Raw genomic sequence first — 19,231 nt, forward strand, 5'->3', positions numbered from 1 at the left:
TTAGAAACGCGTATATCTGCACAGAGATTGAAGCTTCAGAGACTGGGAGTTCTGTGGAAACTGTTTGGGTAAGAATACAAGGACAGAACAATGGAAAGGACACCATTGTAGGCATTTACTACAGGCCGCCTGTGCAAGCTGAAGATATGGATGAACTCTTTATGCATCAAATGGCCAAGTTCTCCAAAAAATATGACATAGTTGTCATGGGAGATTTCAACTATCCAGACATTTGTTGGGAATCTCTCTCAGGCAAAACTAACAGGTCAAGGAAATTCTTATCCTCTCTTGCTGACAACTTTATCTTCCAAAAGGTAGGGGAGAAAACAAGGGGAACTGCTACCTTGGATCTAATCCTTATAAACAGGGAGGAAATGGTTGAGGAGGTAAAAGTGGCTGGGACCCTAGGAGGTAGCGACCATGCTATTTTGGAATTTTGGATAACTAGAGGAGGAAGACCTGTGAAGACTCAGACGTCAAGGTTAGATTTCAGAAAGGCAGATTTTAAGGGATTCAGAAAGAGAATTGGAGGGATCCAATGGCTGGATATCCTTAAAGACAAAAATGTCCAGGAAGAATGGGAAATCTTGAAAAATGAAATTCTAAAAAGCACAGTTGTTAACAATTCCGAAAAGAGGGAAGAATAGGAAGCATTTAAGGAGACCAGGATGGATGAACACAGAACTTAAGCACATGCTAAAAAGGAAGAAAAAAATGTTTATAAAATGGAAAGAGGGAGGCATATCTAAAGAAGAATATAATGCTGTCTGCAGAACATGCAGGGCACAAATCAGATTAGCTAAAGCTGAAAATGAATTGAGGCTTGCAAGAGATGTCAAAAGCAATAATAAAGGATTTTGGGGATATGTCAAAAGTAAAAGAAAAGTCAAAGATGCTATAGGATTTTTACAGGATGAAAATGATGAAATGGTAAGACAGGATGTTGAGAAGGCTGAACTTTTAAATTCCTATTTTGCATCTGTTTTCTCTCAGAAAGGAAATGTAACATCAACTGTTATTCACTGTCCTATTAAGGAAATAGAAGAATCCAGGATATCTATAAACAGAAAGATAGTGAGGAAACACTTAGCTAACCTAAATGAATTCAAGTCTCCAGGTCCAGATAAATTACACCCCAGAGTACTGAAGGAGATAGCAGAAGAAATTTTTGAACCCCTCTCCATAATCTTTGAAAATTCTTGGAGAACAGGAGAAGTGCCAGAAGACTGGAGAAGAGCAAATGTTGTTCCTATCTTCAAAAAGGGGAAGAAGGTGGACCCAGGCAACTATAGGCCGGTGAGTCTGACTTCTATACCAGGAAAGATCTTTGAACAAATTATTAAACAACATGTATGTCAATACCTGGATAAGAATGAAGTGATTAAACAGAGTCAGCATGGGTTTGTAACTAATAAGTCATGTCAGACTAACTTAATTTCCTTCTATGATGGTATCACTGATTGGGTGGATCAAGGAAGTGCTGTAGATATAGTATATCTTGACTTCAGCAAAGCATTTGACAAAGTCTCTCATACAATCCTTATTGAAAAAATGACTAAGTATGGAATGTACAAGGCAACTGTTAGGTGGATTCATAACTGGCTTAGTGATCGGACCCAAAGAGTGGTCGTAAATGGCTGCACATCCAGTTGGAAGAATGTCTCAAGTGGGGTACCACAGGGCTCTGTCCTGGGCCCTGTATTGTTCAACATCTTTATCAACGATTTAGATGAAGGAATTGAGGGTAAACTGATTAAATTTGCTGATGACACAAAGCTAGGAGGGATAGCTAATACTAGAGAAGAGAGAGGATTCAAAAAGATTTAAATAAACTGGAGAAGTGGGCAGCAACTAACAGAATGGTTTTTAACAGGGAGAAATGCAAAGTACTACATCTGGGCAATAAAAATGAAAAAAGCATATATAGAATGGGAGGAATAGGGCTAAGTGACAGCACATGTGAAAAAGACTTGGGTATACTAATAGATCACAGACTGAATATGAGTCAACAGTGTGATGCAGCAGCAAAAAAGGCAAATGCAATTCTAGGATGTATTAACAGAAGCATACAGTCTATATCACGTGAAGTCATTATTTCCCTCTACTCCTCTTTGGTCAGACATCATCTGGAATATTGTGTCCAGTTTTGGGCACCACATTTTAAAAAAGACATCAACAAACTGGAGCAAGTTCAGAAAAGAGCGACCAGAATGGTGACCGGTCTGCAAACCCTGTCTTATGAGGAAAGGTTGCAGGATTTGGGAATGTTTAGTTTGCAAAAGAGAAGACTGAGAGGAGACTTAATAGCTGTCTACAAATATCTAAAGGGCTGTCACATTGTAGAAGGATCAACTTTATTCTCATTTGCACAAGGAAAGACTAGAAGCAATGGGATGAAACTGAATGGGAGGAGACACAGATTAGATATTAAAAAAAAACTTTTTGACAGTTAGAGTGATCAATGAGTGGAACAGGCTGCCACGAGAAGTGGTGAGTTCTCCTTCAATGGAAGTCTTCAAACAGAGACTGGACAGACATCTGACTGGGATGATTTAGCGAATCCTGCTTTGAGCAGGGGGTTGGACCAGATGGCCCAGGAGGTCCCTTCCAACTCTATGATTCTATGATTCTATTATTTGATGACTGTATGGTGGAAAGACTGGATGATATTATTTAATTACTGCATGTTGGGCTGTTTGTTGGTGTTATTTAAGCACTGCATGGTGGTATCATTTTAAGATGGTATGGTGGTAATATTTTCACACTGTTTTTTTGTTTTATTTCTGCACTACATTGCAGTATTATTTGAGCAATGCATGCTTGTATTATTTTGGCACTGTAAGGCGGTGTATACATTGACTTGCACTGTACAGTGTATTATTTTACACTATCTAAGAAGTAATATCTCGCCTTGTGCAGAGTGATAGGCTTGGCATGTCAGTGTGAGGAGGCTTATAAGACATACAATGCTCCTCTGGGAAGTTAAATATGCAAATTCCTTCTTTAGAGAGGAAGAGAACTTGATATCTAGTGTCACCTATTGGAAATAACAATCCTAAAAGTTAATATAAATCCTTTATTGATCTTTGCCACATGACTTAGGATAAAAGCCAAACCAGACTTTCAATTTGTAGGGACGGTGTTTCAGGGTATTGCCCCTCCTTAGTGGTAAGTATGAGATCTAGGTGAGAGGCTTTTGACTGGGATCTAAGGGGTAAGGTTTCTTCTTGTGGAGGGTGGAGAGCAAGCTTGGCATGCCAGTGTAAGGAGACTTGTAGGCCATACAATGCTCCTCTGGGAAATTAAATATGCAAATTGAGATTCTGATTTGGCTTTTGTCTTCAGTCATTTGGCAAGGCTTGTGAATGGGTTTATATTGACTTTTATGATTGCTAAATAGAATTCAGGTTTTTCTGCTTCCAACACTAGGGGGAGCTATCAGCATATTGATGTATACAGCCTGTATTAATCAGTGGGAACTGTCTATATCTGCGCCACATAGCGGAGACCAGAAAGCCAGAATTCTGGGAATCTTTCTGATCATTTTCTTTCCATGCGGACATTTTTATAGGGTCGAATAATCCAGAATGTTTGATAATCTTGCACCTATAAAAGTGACGCGCCTGGTATTTATCATGAAATCACCTACGTTAGTGACCGTTCTCTGCCATTCTTCTTGTGAGAGGCTGAACGTCAGTGCTGCTTGCCGTCGCTGTGAATGGCGGCATTGTTCTGCTGTAGTCTGCCTCCATTGTTACCATAAAGTTGCCTCATCATCCGCGCCATTGTCTCCGGGCGGCGTAATGACGGAGCGCTCCTGCCTTGTTTATAGCACAATTTTGTAGGCGGTAATCTCATAATAATAATCTATTAACACTTTGATTTGATAGAGCGGATTAGAAGTTGATACATTTAGAGGACGTCGCTCATCGTAATGATCAAGGGAAAAATAAAAATTGCGCATATTTTGGTTCTTTGCAAACAATCCAAGTTTTTTTTTATTGTATAATGGGCATCCTTCAGAGCAGCGCTGCTAGAAACAAACTCTTTTTTATTAAGTTTGTAAACACTGTTTTAAAGCTGTATAGGTGAAATTAAAAAAATATATATTATTACTGAAAGAGGCCAGGAAGGGGGCACTATACCAGAAAGGGGCCCAAGATGGAGGACTTTATACCAGGATGGTGCCCAGGATGAGGGACATTGTTAAAGTCTAGAGGGGGCATTATTTCAGGAAGGGGCTCACAATGAGATAGATAAATTCAGGAGGGGGACATTATTGCTGGAAAGGGCCAGGATGGGGAACATTACTGTATACCAACAAGGGGCCCAGGATGGGACACATTGTTATAGGCTAGGGGAGGCTGTTGTGAACACTTGTGACCTGACTTCTGAGTTTGGGCTCCCTCTGGTGGTTGCTGTGGGTGATGGAGCTGGTCGGATTGACAGAAGTCAACCACCTGAAGTGGATGATTGGAGGTCAGGTGTTACACACTGGGAAGATTTAAGTGAGCAGTTTTCTCTCAGTTGTTGCTGGTGATTTGGTTTTCTTCCTGTGCATTTTTGAAGTCCGTTTGCCCCCCTGCTTGGTCCTGCATTGTTCAGATAAGTTATTTGTTTGCTGGAATCTTTTTGCATTTGATCCAGTTTTTTGCCTTTCTCTGATTTCTGCTTTGCTGGTGTGAGTTCAGCCTTATTCCCTGCTGGGACCTGTGCTGGACTCTGTTCCATATGCCACAGCTCATGTCAATCTTTTCAGTATTGCTAATCCCCTGTTATGTCAGTATCTTTTATTTTGCTTCCAGTTCACACCAGAATTCTGATCTAGTGGGGGAGAGGTCGTGTGGCCTCAGTATTTTTGCATATCAGACGTGTTGGATTTTTCTTAGGGTTTTTTGTGTGATTGCAGACAGTATCTTTCCTGTCCTATCCTATCTAGACAGTTTGGGCCCCATCATTTGCTTACTCTATTTTCTGCCTGTGTTTGTGCCTCATCTTGTCTCACCGGCAATATATGTTTGGGGGCTGTCTATTCCTTTGGGGTTCTACTCCAGGGCAGTTTAGCTTTCCCCTTTCTTGCTTTAGGCTTAGATAACGCTTTGGCTGTGCCGAGGCATCTAGGGCATCGTAGGTACGTCCCACGGCTAATTCTGGTTGTGTTGTCAGTTTAGGGGTCTGCAATCCGCTAAGTTACCAACCTTTCTGGTTTTTGGATTGCCTAGCTTATTCCCCGGCTATCCTCCTCAGTGACCTAATCATAACAGGAGGCATTATTACAGGAAGGGGCCCGGCACAAGAGACATTAATTCAGGAAGGGGCCAGGAGGGAGACATTATTACTGAAAAGGGCCAGAATGGTGAATACAACCAAGAAGGGGCCCAGGATGGGAGTCATTGTTATAGGCTAGGGGAGGCATTATTACAGGAAGGGGCCCAAGACGGTAGACAATTCAGGATGGGGACAGGTGGGGAACATTATTACTGGAAAGGGCTAGGATAGGGAACATTATACCAAGAAGGGTCCAAGGATGGGAGGCATTGTTATTGGATAGGGGGTATAATTACAGTTAGGGTCCCATGATGAGGGACATTAATTCACGAACGAGCCAGGAGGGGGAAAATATTACTGGAAGGGGCCAGGACTGTGAACATTATTACAAGAAAGCGACAAAACGGGAAACAGTTTTACATGGGGGGGGCGAATATACATGTTTTTATAGGTTCTAGAGCGCTACAAGGGTCCATACGTCTGATCAATGTGCCGGTGGGGATCCGGGTCCAAATTTAGCACTGCAGCCCATCGGACTCTAGTAACACCACTACCTATGAAGGCTGGATTACAAAGGTGTACAAACATGGCAGACGCTGAAGCTTTCAGCAGATACTGTACCTAGATGCCATTACAAGGCCATCGGCATCCCGTTTCCAACCTATTAAATGCCACTGTCACAACTGACAGCAGCGACTAAAGGGTTAAAATGGAGCATTCGGTGCAGGTATACTCGGGTGCCGGTCGTACCGCACAGCCGCCACCAGCAAAGTATATAGCAGCCTCATCTCCATACAAGGCAGAGAGGGTCCGGCACTTGCCCGGGTGCTGGCGCTGGCCCTGCTGAGTCCGGACACCCCCAGATTTACAGATATGCCCCAGACTTGCACTTGTGGTGCCGGTTTTGCATTGGTCCGGAAACATATAAAGTCAAATTCGTCCTCCGATTCCGGGCCCATCCGGTAACTATTGCACACGCCGGTGGGCGTCAGTCCTGGTTTCCTATAGAGGTGGATATGATGGGTACGGGGGCCACGTGTAATGACGGTTAGTATGAGTAGCGTGAGCACGTTATCATGGTGGCAGTGAGAGAAAAGCGTGGTGCGCGCCATGACGGTGATGGATCGTGTGGCTGTTACATTGGCGAAGTGCAGCACATACACTACATCCCTACAATCTCATGCACGGGTACAGGACGCACAACTCACCGTCCCATGATCGCGCCGTCCACTGAGTCCTGACTGCCGGCCTCGCTGGGTGTGCTCAACGACTTGGATGAAGGCGACATTGGGGTGGGGACTGGAATAATAATGAAAAAAACAATAAGTATCTGAGGTTATGACACTAAACGTTATTATGCAGATGTAGCAGAGCTAAGTGTGTTGTGTAGCTTTCTTTCTTGATGTCATCATGAGTTTGGTTAAATGACACATTCAGCTCTGCTACATCTGTAGCAAAGAGATTTTTTTTTTTCGAAAGGGGATACGGACATGACGAGAGAGGAGCAATTTGATTCACGCCACCCAGATCTGGCATCCAGACCAGTCTTCAGTTCTGCGCCCGACATCCTAATGACTGGGACTTGTGTGACGTTGGTCCAGTAAGTAACGAAAAAGAATTAATATCAGAATCCCTGGTGGTCTAGAGCAGTAAAGGGGTAATTGTAAGATCTCCGGGGCAGTAAAGGGGTTACTGTTAAGATCCCTTGTGGTTGAGGACAGTAAAGGGGCAACTGTTGGATCCCTGGTGGTCTAGGGTAATGAAGGGGTTAATGTCAGCATCCTTAGTAATTTAAGGTAGCAAAGGGGTATTTGAAAAATTCTTGGTGGTCTAGGACAGAAAAGGGATTACTAACAGGATCCCTGGTGGCCTAGGACAGAAAAGGGATTAGTAGCAGGATCCCTGGTGGTCTAGAGCTACAATGAGATAATTCTAAGATCTCAGGTGGTTTGGCCAAAGGAGTTAGCGTGATGGTTCCTGGTGGTCTAGGGCAGTGAGGAGTTTAATGTGAGGATCCATGGTTGACTAAAAGGGTAAAGGGGTTTAATTGTAAGATCACTGTGATCTGGGGAAAACAATCAGTTAATATCTGCATCCCTGGTGGTTTAAGATAATGAAGCAGTTAACGTCATGATCCTTAATAATTTAAGTTAGCAAATTGAAGAACTGAATGGTGGGTAATTGAAGAATCTCTGGTGGTCTAGTGCAGAGACCGGCTAATGTCAGGGTCCCTGCTAGTCTAAAATTGTGATGTGGTAATTCGAGAATTACTGGAGGTCTAGTAAATTAATGTCAGGATCCCTGGTGGACTAGAGCAGTAAAGGGTTAATTGAAGGATCCCAGGTGGTCTAGGTCCAAAAAAGGGTTACTGTTAGGATCCCTTGTGGTGCAGGGCAGTTAAGTGGTTATTATCAGTATCCCTAGTAGTCTAGGATGGTAAAGGGGTTATTGACAAAATCCCTGGTGGTCTAGGGCAGTAAACAGTCAAGGGTCTATGGAAATGAAGGGGTTTATTTACTTTTAGGATTACTGCTGGGGTGCAATGAAGGGGGATATATTTCATATCTGGGGTCTAGTGAATGCTCCCCCCTCCGAGCTTCTGGGCCGTACTGTCTGATCATTGGGGTTCCAGTGTTCGGAGAGCATAGAAATGATTGCAGCAGTGGGATGGAGAGGACAAAGCTGCTCTGGGGGTACAGTTGTGCAGCTGCATTGTCCTCTCTGGGATCAGGCTGAGCGTTTTGAGAACGCTCTGCCTGATCGATATGGAAGGAAATCAGAAAGTCTGTATGGCAGAAGATTAAGCAGAGGGAGGTGTGAATCTTACACAGCATAAAGGGAACCATGACTGAGAAGGCTGCCTGGTGGGCTTCGTCTCCAATGGCCCCGAGGGTCTAACATGCCAGCGGTGTGTATAAGGGAATACCTAAGGAAGGCTCCGGAGAGATCCCGATGCTCTGCAGTAAAGCCTCCGTCTCACGTCTTTTGCGATCCAGGTCCGTGTCTTCATGGATGGGTTCTGTTTTCTGCTGCTGCTCGGTCTATAGAAGAAGACGTATTGTCAGACACACTGCCCCATGGAAGTCATCCTGTGCCCCTGGTACATGTAAGGCCAGGAGGGCTGCAGTCATACGGAAGGAAACCATGGACCCCTCTAGTCATTATAACTCTGCTCACTAGAATTATGGGGGGGATTCTGTGTGCTACAGCCATAACATGGACCCTAAAAAGCAGCCAAATGATGGAGTCTGAAGTTGGACTTATACTTGTCAGAGACACCGCACTGAACTTGCTCACTGAGCCAGTGCGCGTGCCCTGAGTAAAGCGAACTGTGCTCAAAGCTACCTGTGGAGCGGGCAGCAACCGAATAGATGTGTACTTCAGAGCTGCAGGACCTGAAGCATGTGACTGCTAGGGGTGTGGCCTAAACTCCACAGAGCTAGGAGCTGCAAGAGAACTCCTAGCAGAGTAACTGCGAGACAAAGTTACCAAGGGGCATAGACAGGGAGGATAGTCAGGACGTAGCCAATGAGTCACACACAGAGAGAGCTGCAAGGTACAAGAGGGGCGAGCAGAGAGTAGTCAGATCACAGGCAATGAGTCATACACAGATAATAACGCAGTACAAAATCAACAGGCAAACTCACAACGGGAAACAGAATCGGGTCAGAACCATATAAACAAGCTATAGCAACAAACAGGCACACGGGGGTCAGCACACTAGGCCAAAGGCAAAAGTATAACTGGCAGGGATTGAAGCTACCCAGGGGTTTATGAAGCTCTCCCAGAACCAGAAAGAGGCCACAATCATTAACCCCAAGTGTGCAGGTCAAAACCTGCACAGAGCTCCAGACATTAACCCCCGGTGTGCAGCTCAAAAACCCGCACTGGGATCATGACAGTACCCCCCTCTCAACGGGGGGGGGCCTCCGGACCCCCAGGCTTCCCCGGGTACTTGGCATGGAACGCCTGAACCAGGCGATCTGCATGTACCAAGAGAGCAGGGACCCATGAGCGCTCTTCTGGTCCATATCCCTTCCAGTGGACCAGGTACTGCAAAGAGCGGCGCACCCGCCGAGAGTCCACAATATGTCCAACCTCATACTCCAATTGACCCTCCACCAGCACTGGAGGAACAACAGTCTCAGAGTTCTCTTTGACAGATCCTGCTGGTTTCAACAGAGATTTATGGAACACATTAGATATTTTTAAGGAGGCGGGGAGACGCAACCTATATGCCACAGGGTTGACTATCTCCATAATCTCGTACGGACCAATGAACTTTGGTCCCAACTTAACTGATGGTACCTTTAAGTTGATGTTACGTGTGGAAAGCCAAACCTTCTCTCCCACCTGAAACATGTCTCCCGAGGCTCTCTTTTTGTCCGCAAAATATTTGCACCTCCCCTGGGCCCGAGAGATATTACGCCGGACTTCAGCCCAGAGGTTTTTTAACCGTTGAACGGACCCCTCTGCTCCTGGACAACCGGAATCCACCCGAGAAAACTCCCCAAAATGCGGATTAAAGCCATAGTTAATCAGGAATGGGGACATGTTGGTGGACTGACTCACCCGGTTGTTAAAAGCGAATTCCGCCAACGGTAACGCATCACACCAATCCTCCTGTCTGGCGGAGGTCAGACACCTGAGAATTTGCTCCAGGGATTGATTGGTGCGTTCTGTCTGACCATTACTCTCCGGGTGATATGCCGACGAGAAGGAGAGTGAGATGCCCAATTTCATACAGAACGCCCTCCAAAATTTGGCCACAAACTGCACACCTCTGTCAGACACAACATTCAGGGGTACCCCATGCAATCGGACCACATGCTGCACAAACAACCTTGACAATGTTTCTGCTGAAGGTAATGCTGCCAAGGGAATGAAATGGGCCAGTTATAATGTCAGAGACACCGCACTGAACTTGCTCACTGAGCCAGTGCGCATGTCCTGAGTAAAGCGAAAGCGTGCTCAAAGCTACCTGTGGAGCGGGCAGCAGTCGAGTAGATGCGTACTTCAGAGCTGCAGGTCCTGAAGCATGTGACTGCTAGGGGTGTGGCCTAAACTCCAGAGAGCTAGGAGCTGCAAGAGAACTCCTAGCAGGGTAACTGCGAGACAAAGTTACCAAGGGGCATAGACAGGGAGAATAGTCAGGACGTAGCCAATGAGTCACACACAGAGAGAGCTGCAGGGTACAAGAGGGGCGAGCAGAGAGTAGTCAAGTTACAGGCAATGAGTCATACACAGATAATAACGCAGTACAAAATCAACAGGCAAACTCACAACGGGAAACAGAATCGGGTCAGAACCATATAAACAAGCTATAGCAACAAACAGGCACACAGAGGTCAGCACACTCGGCCAAAGGCAAAAGTATAACTGGCAGGGATTGGAGCTTCCCAGGGGTTTATGAAGCTCTCCCAGAACCAGAAAGAGGCCACAATCATTAACCCCAAGTGTGCAGGTCAAAACCTGCACAGAGCTCCAGACATTAACCCCCGGTGTGCAGCTCAAAAACCCGCACTGGGATCATGACAATACTGTACTTGACCCCACAAAAAGAAAATTAACAGCTGTAGGCCATTTTTGGGGGGACATTTTATTTTAGATTCTTAGCTAACTCATTCTGCAGCCTGTAATAGCGCAACGCGGAGGCTATAGAAGGCAAACGGAGCCAAATTTATAGTGAAAACTAGTTGTAAAAATTATTTTTAGCCCCAAATACAATACACGGATAAGGTTTCATTATAAATTTAGCATCGTTTGCCTTCTACAGTCTCCATGGTACGTTGTCTATTACAGGCTGCAGAAGGAGTTAACTAAGAATCTATAATTGACCTTGTTCTGACAGGAGAGTTTGCAACTCAAAATCTAATGGATGCGCCATTTCTGGGGAGGCTGAGTACTGGTGTTTTTAGGCTGGGAAGGGTCGAATACCCATGGCCCTTTACAGCCTATTAATATCAGCCCCGAAGCTGTCTGCTTAGCCTCTGATGGTTATTAAAAATAGGAGGGACACCACATCAATTTTGGGGGGTAACACCATTTTTATTAACCAGCAAAGGCAAAGCAAACAGCTGGAGGCTCATATTAATAGGCTAGGAAGGTGCAAATATATCTATAGCTATACATTTGCACCTTCCCAGCATAAGAACAGCTCACAGCTGTCTGCTTTACCCTGGCTGGTTATAAAAATAGGATTGACAGCACATAGTTTTTTTTATTATTTATTTATTTCACAATATCAGACCAGGTAACATGCTGTGCCGGCCAATCACAGCCATGCCAATGCTTAGCATGGCTGTGATGGAGCCAGAAGTGATCACAGCCTTAAAGCTTGTTGATTGGCTGCGTTTGCGTTCAGGGTTCGATATCAGAGACAAGGTGTCCAGTACGAACCCCGAACAATAGGGGTTTGCTCATCCCTAGTAACGAGGACATAGCAGCTGATATCACTCTGTTATGCTGATTAGTTTACAATACTGGTTGATTTAGAAAGAGGTTGGTGCTTTAATTAGTTTTTTTCTGTTAACTATATTATGCCCAAGGAAGCACGTGTAGTCCTCATTGTTTTGCATCAAAAGGACTTTACAGACAAGGACATTGCTGCTTGTTAGATTGCCCCTACATGAACCATTTGTCACATCATCAAGTACTTTAAAGAGAGAGGTTTAATTGCTTTGAAGAAGGTTTCAGGGTGTCCAATAAAGTCCAGCAAGTGCCAGGACCGTCTCCTAAAGAGGATTTAGCTATGGGATCGGTTCAACACCAGTGCAGAGCTTGCCCTGGAATGGCAGAAGGCAGGAGTTAGTGCATCTGTACGCACTGTGAGGTAAAGGCTTTTGGACGTTGCCTGATGTCAGGCAGGGCAGTAAAGAAACCACTTCTGTCCAAGAAAAATATCAAGGAAGACTGACATTAGGATTGAATTGCGGAGGACAGGGGTAAACTTATTTTCGCTGATGAAGACTCCATCAGACTGTTTGGGAAATCTTGGTGCTACCAGGAGTCCTATGGCTGCCAATAATATAATATAATAATACATCCTGAGACCACAAGTGTGGGGGCTTCTCATCCATGGAGGGGGCTCATCACAATTTTTGCTAAGATCACGGCCATGAATAAAGAATGGGATCTGAACCTCCTCCAAGAGCAACTGCTCCCATCATCCAGGACAATGTGGTGATGATGCTTTATCCAACATGATAAAGACCATATCACAAGGTAAAAGTGATAGCTAAGTGTCTCGGTGAGCAAAATATTTACATTTTGGGTCCATGGCCAGGAAACTCCCCAGAGCTCAGTCCTATTGAGAACATGTAGTCAATCCTCAAAAAAATGAACAAACAAAACCCCAGAAATTGTGGTAAACTTTAAGCACCAAGAATGGGCGGTCATCAGTCAGGATTTGGCCTAGAAGTTGATATCCAGCTGCTGGGTTGAACGGCAGAAGTCTGGAGAAACAAGGGGCAGTGCTGGGAATATTGAGACTTTTCGAACTGTTTTTCAGTAACCACAAAAACATCCGACTAAAAAAATCTAAAATCAGTGAAGCCGCAAAATGTGATAAACAAAATGTGTTTCATTCTCCAAATTTTTGGCCACGACTGTACAGCGTGAAGCCCCCACCAAACAACCCCTTATACAACAGCTTCCTGCACTTTTACCAACCTCTTTTTTCTTCCTCTCCTCCTCTTTGCGTTTCTTCTCCTCTCGTATTTGCGCTAATCGTTGCTTCTTCCTTTCTAGTTCCGCCTTTAGGTCACTTTTATCCGACATTATGGATTCCTGGCGAGATAAGAACTCCTATAAAATCTCCTTATGTAAAATAAATCAAAGGGTTTTCCTGCAAATCATTTATTCACTTGATTAAGTTATTAATTAGAGTAGTGTAAAATGAATGAGCCTTTGTGTAGATACTGCTGTTACAGCTCTCCCTAGTGTTCCATATTGGGTATGGCGCCCCCTGCTGTTCTTTTGATTTGCTCTCAGATATGTCCAGTGTTGGTGGTCACACTTGTCCAGCAGCTCGGTCTGTGCCAGGAACTAACTGCTCTGTATAGATGCACTTAATGCCAAATATTAGAGGAGCTCTGCCCCACCGCCCGATCTTCTAAGGCACGGGATGAGAAGTGCTTCCTGCTATTCTGCAGCCGGTCTGTAAGACGCAGTGCACTATAAGCTGCTTCTGGTCACCAACACTGGACACATCAGATGGACGTTCTGATGTATGTTAGACACGTATGTAACACCAGAGGGCGCACAACAAGTATGGGGCGAAACAGGCCACAGGAAACTGATTGTTTAGTAGCAAATCTTTTAAAGGGTAGTTTGGGGTCAACATAAAGGTTTAGGGTCTGTATACAGGCAGGTGCGGTCAGAACCGGGTCTGAGTACAGGAGGTCTGGGGTCTTTATTAATGTCTGATTTAAGATGTTTATAATGGGATGGTGCATCTTTATGAAAGGTAGCTCTGTTCATGGGTTAGTATTAAAGCGAACGTGTCACTTTTTTCACCTGGTGTAAATGCTGCCGTTGTCCTGAATCTGGCGATGTTTTTCTGTTGTTCCTGCTCCTCTCCTTTCCTGAGATATGGCCTCCCCGTCCCTGTATAGAAATCTGTTCTTTTTAGTCACTTAATCTTGAACTCTTCTTTGCAGGCAGGGGTGTAACGACCACAGTCGTAGAGGCTCGGCTCATGTAGAAGAGGAGCCCGTGCGGGAGCCAGCACCTATTTCAGCCATTTATGTGTCCGAAGACGCACATTCCGCTGAAATGCAATGTGGTGCAGAGACCTGTCCGGTCCATGCGCTGCAGTACAAGCTGTCAGCCAATCAGCGGCCTGCGGCTGACATCTGTGCACCTGTGCCTGGAGGCGCACGGCAGTGACATCATGTGCTCCCGTAACTTGCAAGCTGAAGTCACCTGTCGGCTTCAGACAAGCACATGTTAGAGAGGGGGCAAGGATAGTATAATTGTTTATTATTTTTTATGCGATAAAGAACAGTGGAAGAACAGAGGATATATATACCAGGATGGGGGGAAATAACTATTTGATACGCTGCCGATTTTGCAAATTTTCACACCTGCAAAGAATGGAGAGGTCTGTAATTTTTATCGAAGGTACACTTCACCTGTGATAGACAGAATATGAAAATAAAACCCAGAAAATCACATTGTATGATTTATTACATAATTAATTTACATTTTATTGCATGAAATAAGTATTTGATCACTGACCAACCAGCAAGAATTCTGGCTTTCACAGACCTGTTAGTTTTTCTTTAAGAAGCCTCCTACTCTGCACTCATTACCGGTATTAATTGCTCCTGTCTGAACTAGTCGTTACCTGTATAAAAGACACATGTCCACACACTCAATCAATCAATCACAGTCCAACCTCTCCACCATGGCCAAGACCAAAGAGCTGTCTAAGGACACCAGGGACAAAATTGTACACCTGCACAAGGCTGGGATAGGTTAAAGGACAATAGGCAAGAAGCTCAGTGAGAAGGAAACAGTTGTTGGCGCAATTATTAGAAAATGGAAGAATCACAAGATGACTGTCAATCTTCCTCAGTCTGGGGCTCCATGCAAGATCTCACCTCGTGAGGTATGGATGATTCTGAGAAAGGTCAGGAATCAGCCCAGAACTACACAGGAGAACCTGGTCAATGACCTGAAGAGAGCTGGGACCACAGTCTCAAACATCAGCGTTAGTAACACACTACGCCATCATGGATTAAAACCTTGCAGGGCACGCAAGGTCCCCAGGCTCATGCCAGCTCCTTTGAAGTTCGCCAGTGACCATCTGTATGATCCAGAGGAGGAATGGGAGAAGGTCATGTGGCCAGATGAGGTCAAAATGGAACTTTTTGGAATCAACTCCACTTGCCGTGTTTGGAAGAAAAAGAAGGATAAGTACAACCTCAAGAACACAGTCCCAACCCTGAAGCATGGTGGAGGAAACATCATACTTTGGGGGTGCTTTTCTACAAAGGGGACAGGACGACTGCATCGTATTGAAGGTAGGATGGATGGGGTCATGTTTTGCAAGATTTTGGCCAACAACCTCCTTCCCTCAGTAAGAACATTGTAGATGGGTTGTCACTGGGTCTTCCAGCATGACAATGACCAGAAACACACAAGCAGGGCAACTAAGGATTGGCTCGGTAAGAAGCATTTCTCGGTCCTGGAGTGTCCTAGCCAGTCTCCAGAACTGAATCCAATAGAAAATCTCTGGATGGAGCTGAAACTCAATGTTGCCCAGCGACAGCCCCGAAACCTGAAAGATCTGGAGATCTGTATGGAGGAGGGGGCCAAAATCCCTGTGGCAGTGTGTGCACACCTGTTCAAGAACTACAGCAAACGTCTGACCTCTGTAACTGCAAACAAAGATTTCTGCACGAAATATTAAGTTATGTTTCTCCATTGCATCAAATACTTATTTCTTGCAATAAAATGCAAATTAATTATGTAAACATCACACAATGTGACTTTCTGGATTTTATTTTTAGATTTAGATTAGATTTAAACCTCTCCAATCTTTGTAGGCTGGAAAACCTGCAAAATCGTCAGTGTATCAAATACTTATTTTCCCTACTGTATATAATATAAAAAGAAAATGCAACACAGAAATCAAAATAAAAATCAGGAATAAGAACTCCAGATGTCAGACATGGGATCACATGAGACTGTGGTCGCATGATAATCATGAATGGCGTCGGTGCGTAGGAAAATGAGCAGAACAGTAGACACGCTGCAGTATAAAGCATCAAGTGCAGTTGACATCATTTCGCCTGTGTTTTCCAGGTCGCGGGTCATTCTATTCTCTCCGCTGAGCGCTGATCTAATTACCATGTATTCACTATAATAAATGGATGTTGCTGTTTGTCTTCACCTAAACAGCTTGGACTTTGCACTGATGCGAAGCATCAGAGCGGAAAAATGGAACTAACCAGATAGGGAGAGATTTGTGCTCCTTATGTTTTTGTATTTGCTGAAAACTTTTAGTATTAGGTTTTATTTATGCTTTATTGTTATGGGAAAGGTTTGGGGAAAATCAGGGCAAAAAACCTTATTATTAGCACCACATATGAATAAACCTCGAGTATTTAACACAAATTTTACAGCTACAGTCATGGCCAAAAGTATTGACACCCCTGCAATTCTGTCAGATAATATTTAGTTTCTTCCTGAAAATGATTGCAAACACAAATTCTTTGGTATTATTATCTTCATTTAATTTGTCTTAAATGAAAAAACACAAAAGAGAAAGAAGCAAAAAGCAAAACATTGATCATTTCACACAAAACTCCAAAAATGGGCCGGACAAAAGTATTGGCACCCTCAGCCTAATACTTGGTTGCACAACCTTTAGCCAAAATAACTGCGACCAACCGCTTCCGGTAACCATCAATGAGTTTCTTACAATGCTCTGCTGGAATTTTAGACCATTCTTCTTTGGCAAACTGCTCCAGGTCCCTGATATTTGAAGGGTGCCTTCTCCAAACTGCCATTTTTAGATCTCTCCACAGGTGTTCTATGGGATTCAGGTCTGGACTCATTGCTGGCCACCTTAGAAGTCTCCAGTGCTTTCTCTCAAACCATTTTCTAGTGCTTTTTGAAGTGTGTTTTGGGTCATTGTCCTGCTGGAAGACCCATGACCTCTGAGGGAGACCCAGCTTTCTCACACTGGGCCCTACATTATGCTGCAAAATTTGTTGGTAGTCTTCAGACTTCATAATGCCATGCACATGGTCAAGCAGTCCAGTGCCAGAGGCAGCAAAGCAACCTCAAAACATCAGGGAACCTCCGCCATGTTTGACTGTAGGGACCGTGTACTTTTCTTTGAATGCCTCTTTTTTCTCCTGTAAACTCTATGTTGATGCTTTTGCCCTAAAAGCTCTACTTTTGTCTCATCTGACCAGAGAACATTCTTCCAAAATGTTTTAGGCTTTTTCAGGTAAGTTTTGGCAAACTCCAGCCTGACTTTTTATGTCTCGGGGTAAGAAGTGGAGTCTTCCTGGGTCTCCTACCATACAGTCCCTTTTCATTCAGACGCCGACGGATTGTACGGGTTGACACCATTGTACCCTCGGACTGCAGGGCAGCTTGAACTTGTTTGGATGTTAGTGGAGGTTCTTTATCCAACATCCGCACAATCTTGCGTTGAAATCTCTTGTTAATTTTTCTTTTCCGTCCACATCTAGGGAGGTTAGCCACAGTGCCATGGGCTTTAAACTTCTTGATGACACTGTGCACGGTAGACACAGGAACATTCAGGTCTTTGGAGATGGACTTGTAGCCTTGAAATTGCTCATGCTTCCTCACAATTTGGTTCCTCAAGTCCTCAGACAGTTCTTTGGTCTTCTTTCTTTTCTCCATGCTCAATGTGGTACACACAAGGACACAGGACAGAGGTTGAGTCAACTTTAATCCATGTTAACTGGCTGCAAGTGTGATTTAGTTATTGCCAACACCTGTTAGGTGCCACAGGTAAGTTACAGGTGCTGTTAATTACACAAATTAGAGAAGCATCACATGATTTTTCAAACAGTGCCAATACTTTTGTCCACCCTCTTTGTTATGTTTGGTGTGGAATTATATCCAATTTGGCTTTAGGACAATTCTCTTTGTGTTTTTTCATTTAAGACAAATTAAATGAAGATAATAATACCAAAGAATTTGTGTTTGCAATCATTTTCAGGAAGAAACTGAGTATTATCTGACAGAATTGCAGGGGTGTCAATACTTTTGGCCATGACTGTAGGATGACATTTTAGGTCAAAAAGTGTCCGATTTTTGCTCTTATTTGCTACTCCCCTGAGTATCCTATTTTTTTTTTTGTTTGTTTTTTACTTTACTTTTGAGATGGGGAAGAGGATTCACACCTTTAAATTTAAGTTTGTATTGCAGTATATCGTGCATATAAGAATTTCTTATGAACCACCCAGCACTTGCTCTGTATGGAGCGGGCTCAACTCTTGGGCCTGCTCCATAGTCCCTTACCCTCCCCATGACATAACATTATATTATGATTATGGGTGAGGGATGGTGTTAATATATCTTTTCAGCAACTGGAACTTTTTTTAATATAAAGCTCCAAATGCCCAAAATATACATACAGTATAATTAAAAGAAAATATATTTCTATTAGTGCTTGTCTCAAAATAAAATACATATTAAAACCCTAAAATATTCCAGGTTTCACTCTACCCAGCAGAGCATACTGAGCAGATTGGACTTTTGATGTTTACTGGAGCTCTAATTTCAGATTTAGAGTTTATGCTGGGACAGAGTGAGCAGAGTCATCTCACTTATTGTCAAGGTCAGCAGAGTCCCCTCATTATTTGTTGGCATGGTCAGCAGAGTCCCCTCATTATTTGTAGGCATGGTCAGCAGAGTCATCTCATTATTTGTGGGCATGGTCAGCAGAGTCCCCTCATTATTTGTAGGCATGGTCAGCAGAGTCCCTTTATTAGTTGTGGGCAGGGTCAGCAGAGTCCCCTCATTATTTGGGGCATGGTCAGCAGGGTCATCTTGTTATGTGTAGACATGGTCAGCAGAGTCCCCTCATTATTTGTGGGCATGGTCAGCAGAGTCCCCTTATTATTTTTGGACAAGGTTAGCAGAGTTCCCTCATTATTTGTGGGCATGTTCAGCAGAGTCCCCTCATTATTTGTGGGCAGGGTCAGAAGAGTCATCTCATTATTTGTGGGCAAGGTCAGTAGAGTCTTCTCATTGTTTATGTGCATGGTCAGCAGAATCATCTCATTATTTGTGGGCATGGTCAGCAGAGACCCCTCATTATTTGTAGGCATGGTCAGCAGAGTCATCTTATTATTTGTGGGCAGGGTCAGCAGAGTCCCCTCATTAATTTGTGGGCATGGTCAGCAGGGTCATCTTATTATTTGTAATGAGAAAATGGAAAACGGTCTTAGGTGAAACTTCCACCTGATGA

General features: G+C 44.0%; 1 protein-coding gene across 5 annotated transcripts in view; it reads right to left on the reverse strand.

The window, feature by feature from the left end:
• DYNC1I1 (dynein cytoplasmic 1 intermediate chain 1) overlaps positions 1 to 19,231 on the reverse strand; it is a 463,207-nt gene that overhangs the window by 409,073 nt on the left and 34,903 nt on the right. For all 5 annotated transcript variants that reach the window (XM_073582093.1, XM_073582090.1, XM_073582089.1 and 2 more), the window contains exons 3-5: positions 12,940 to 13,056; positions 8,195 to 8,309; positions 6,477 to 6,567 (exon numbers count right to left, since the gene is read on the reverse strand). In XM_073582093.1, the coding sequence (XP_073438194.1) occupies positions 6,477 to 6,567; positions 8,195 to 8,309; positions 12,940 to 13,056 (323 nt within the window). The remainder of the gene's footprint in view (positions 1 to 6,476; positions 6,568 to 8,194; positions 8,310 to 12,939; positions 13,057 to 19,231) is intronic.

Source organism: Dendrobates tinctorius, unplaced genomic scaffold (genome assembly GCF_039654945.1).
Source record: "Dendrobates tinctorius isolate UK_male_01 unplaced genomic scaffold, ASM3965494v1 ptg000070l, whole genome shotgun sequence".
Classification (NCBI taxonomy): Eukaryota; Metazoa; Chordata; class Amphibia; order Anura; family Dendrobatidae; genus Dendrobates; species Dendrobates tinctorius.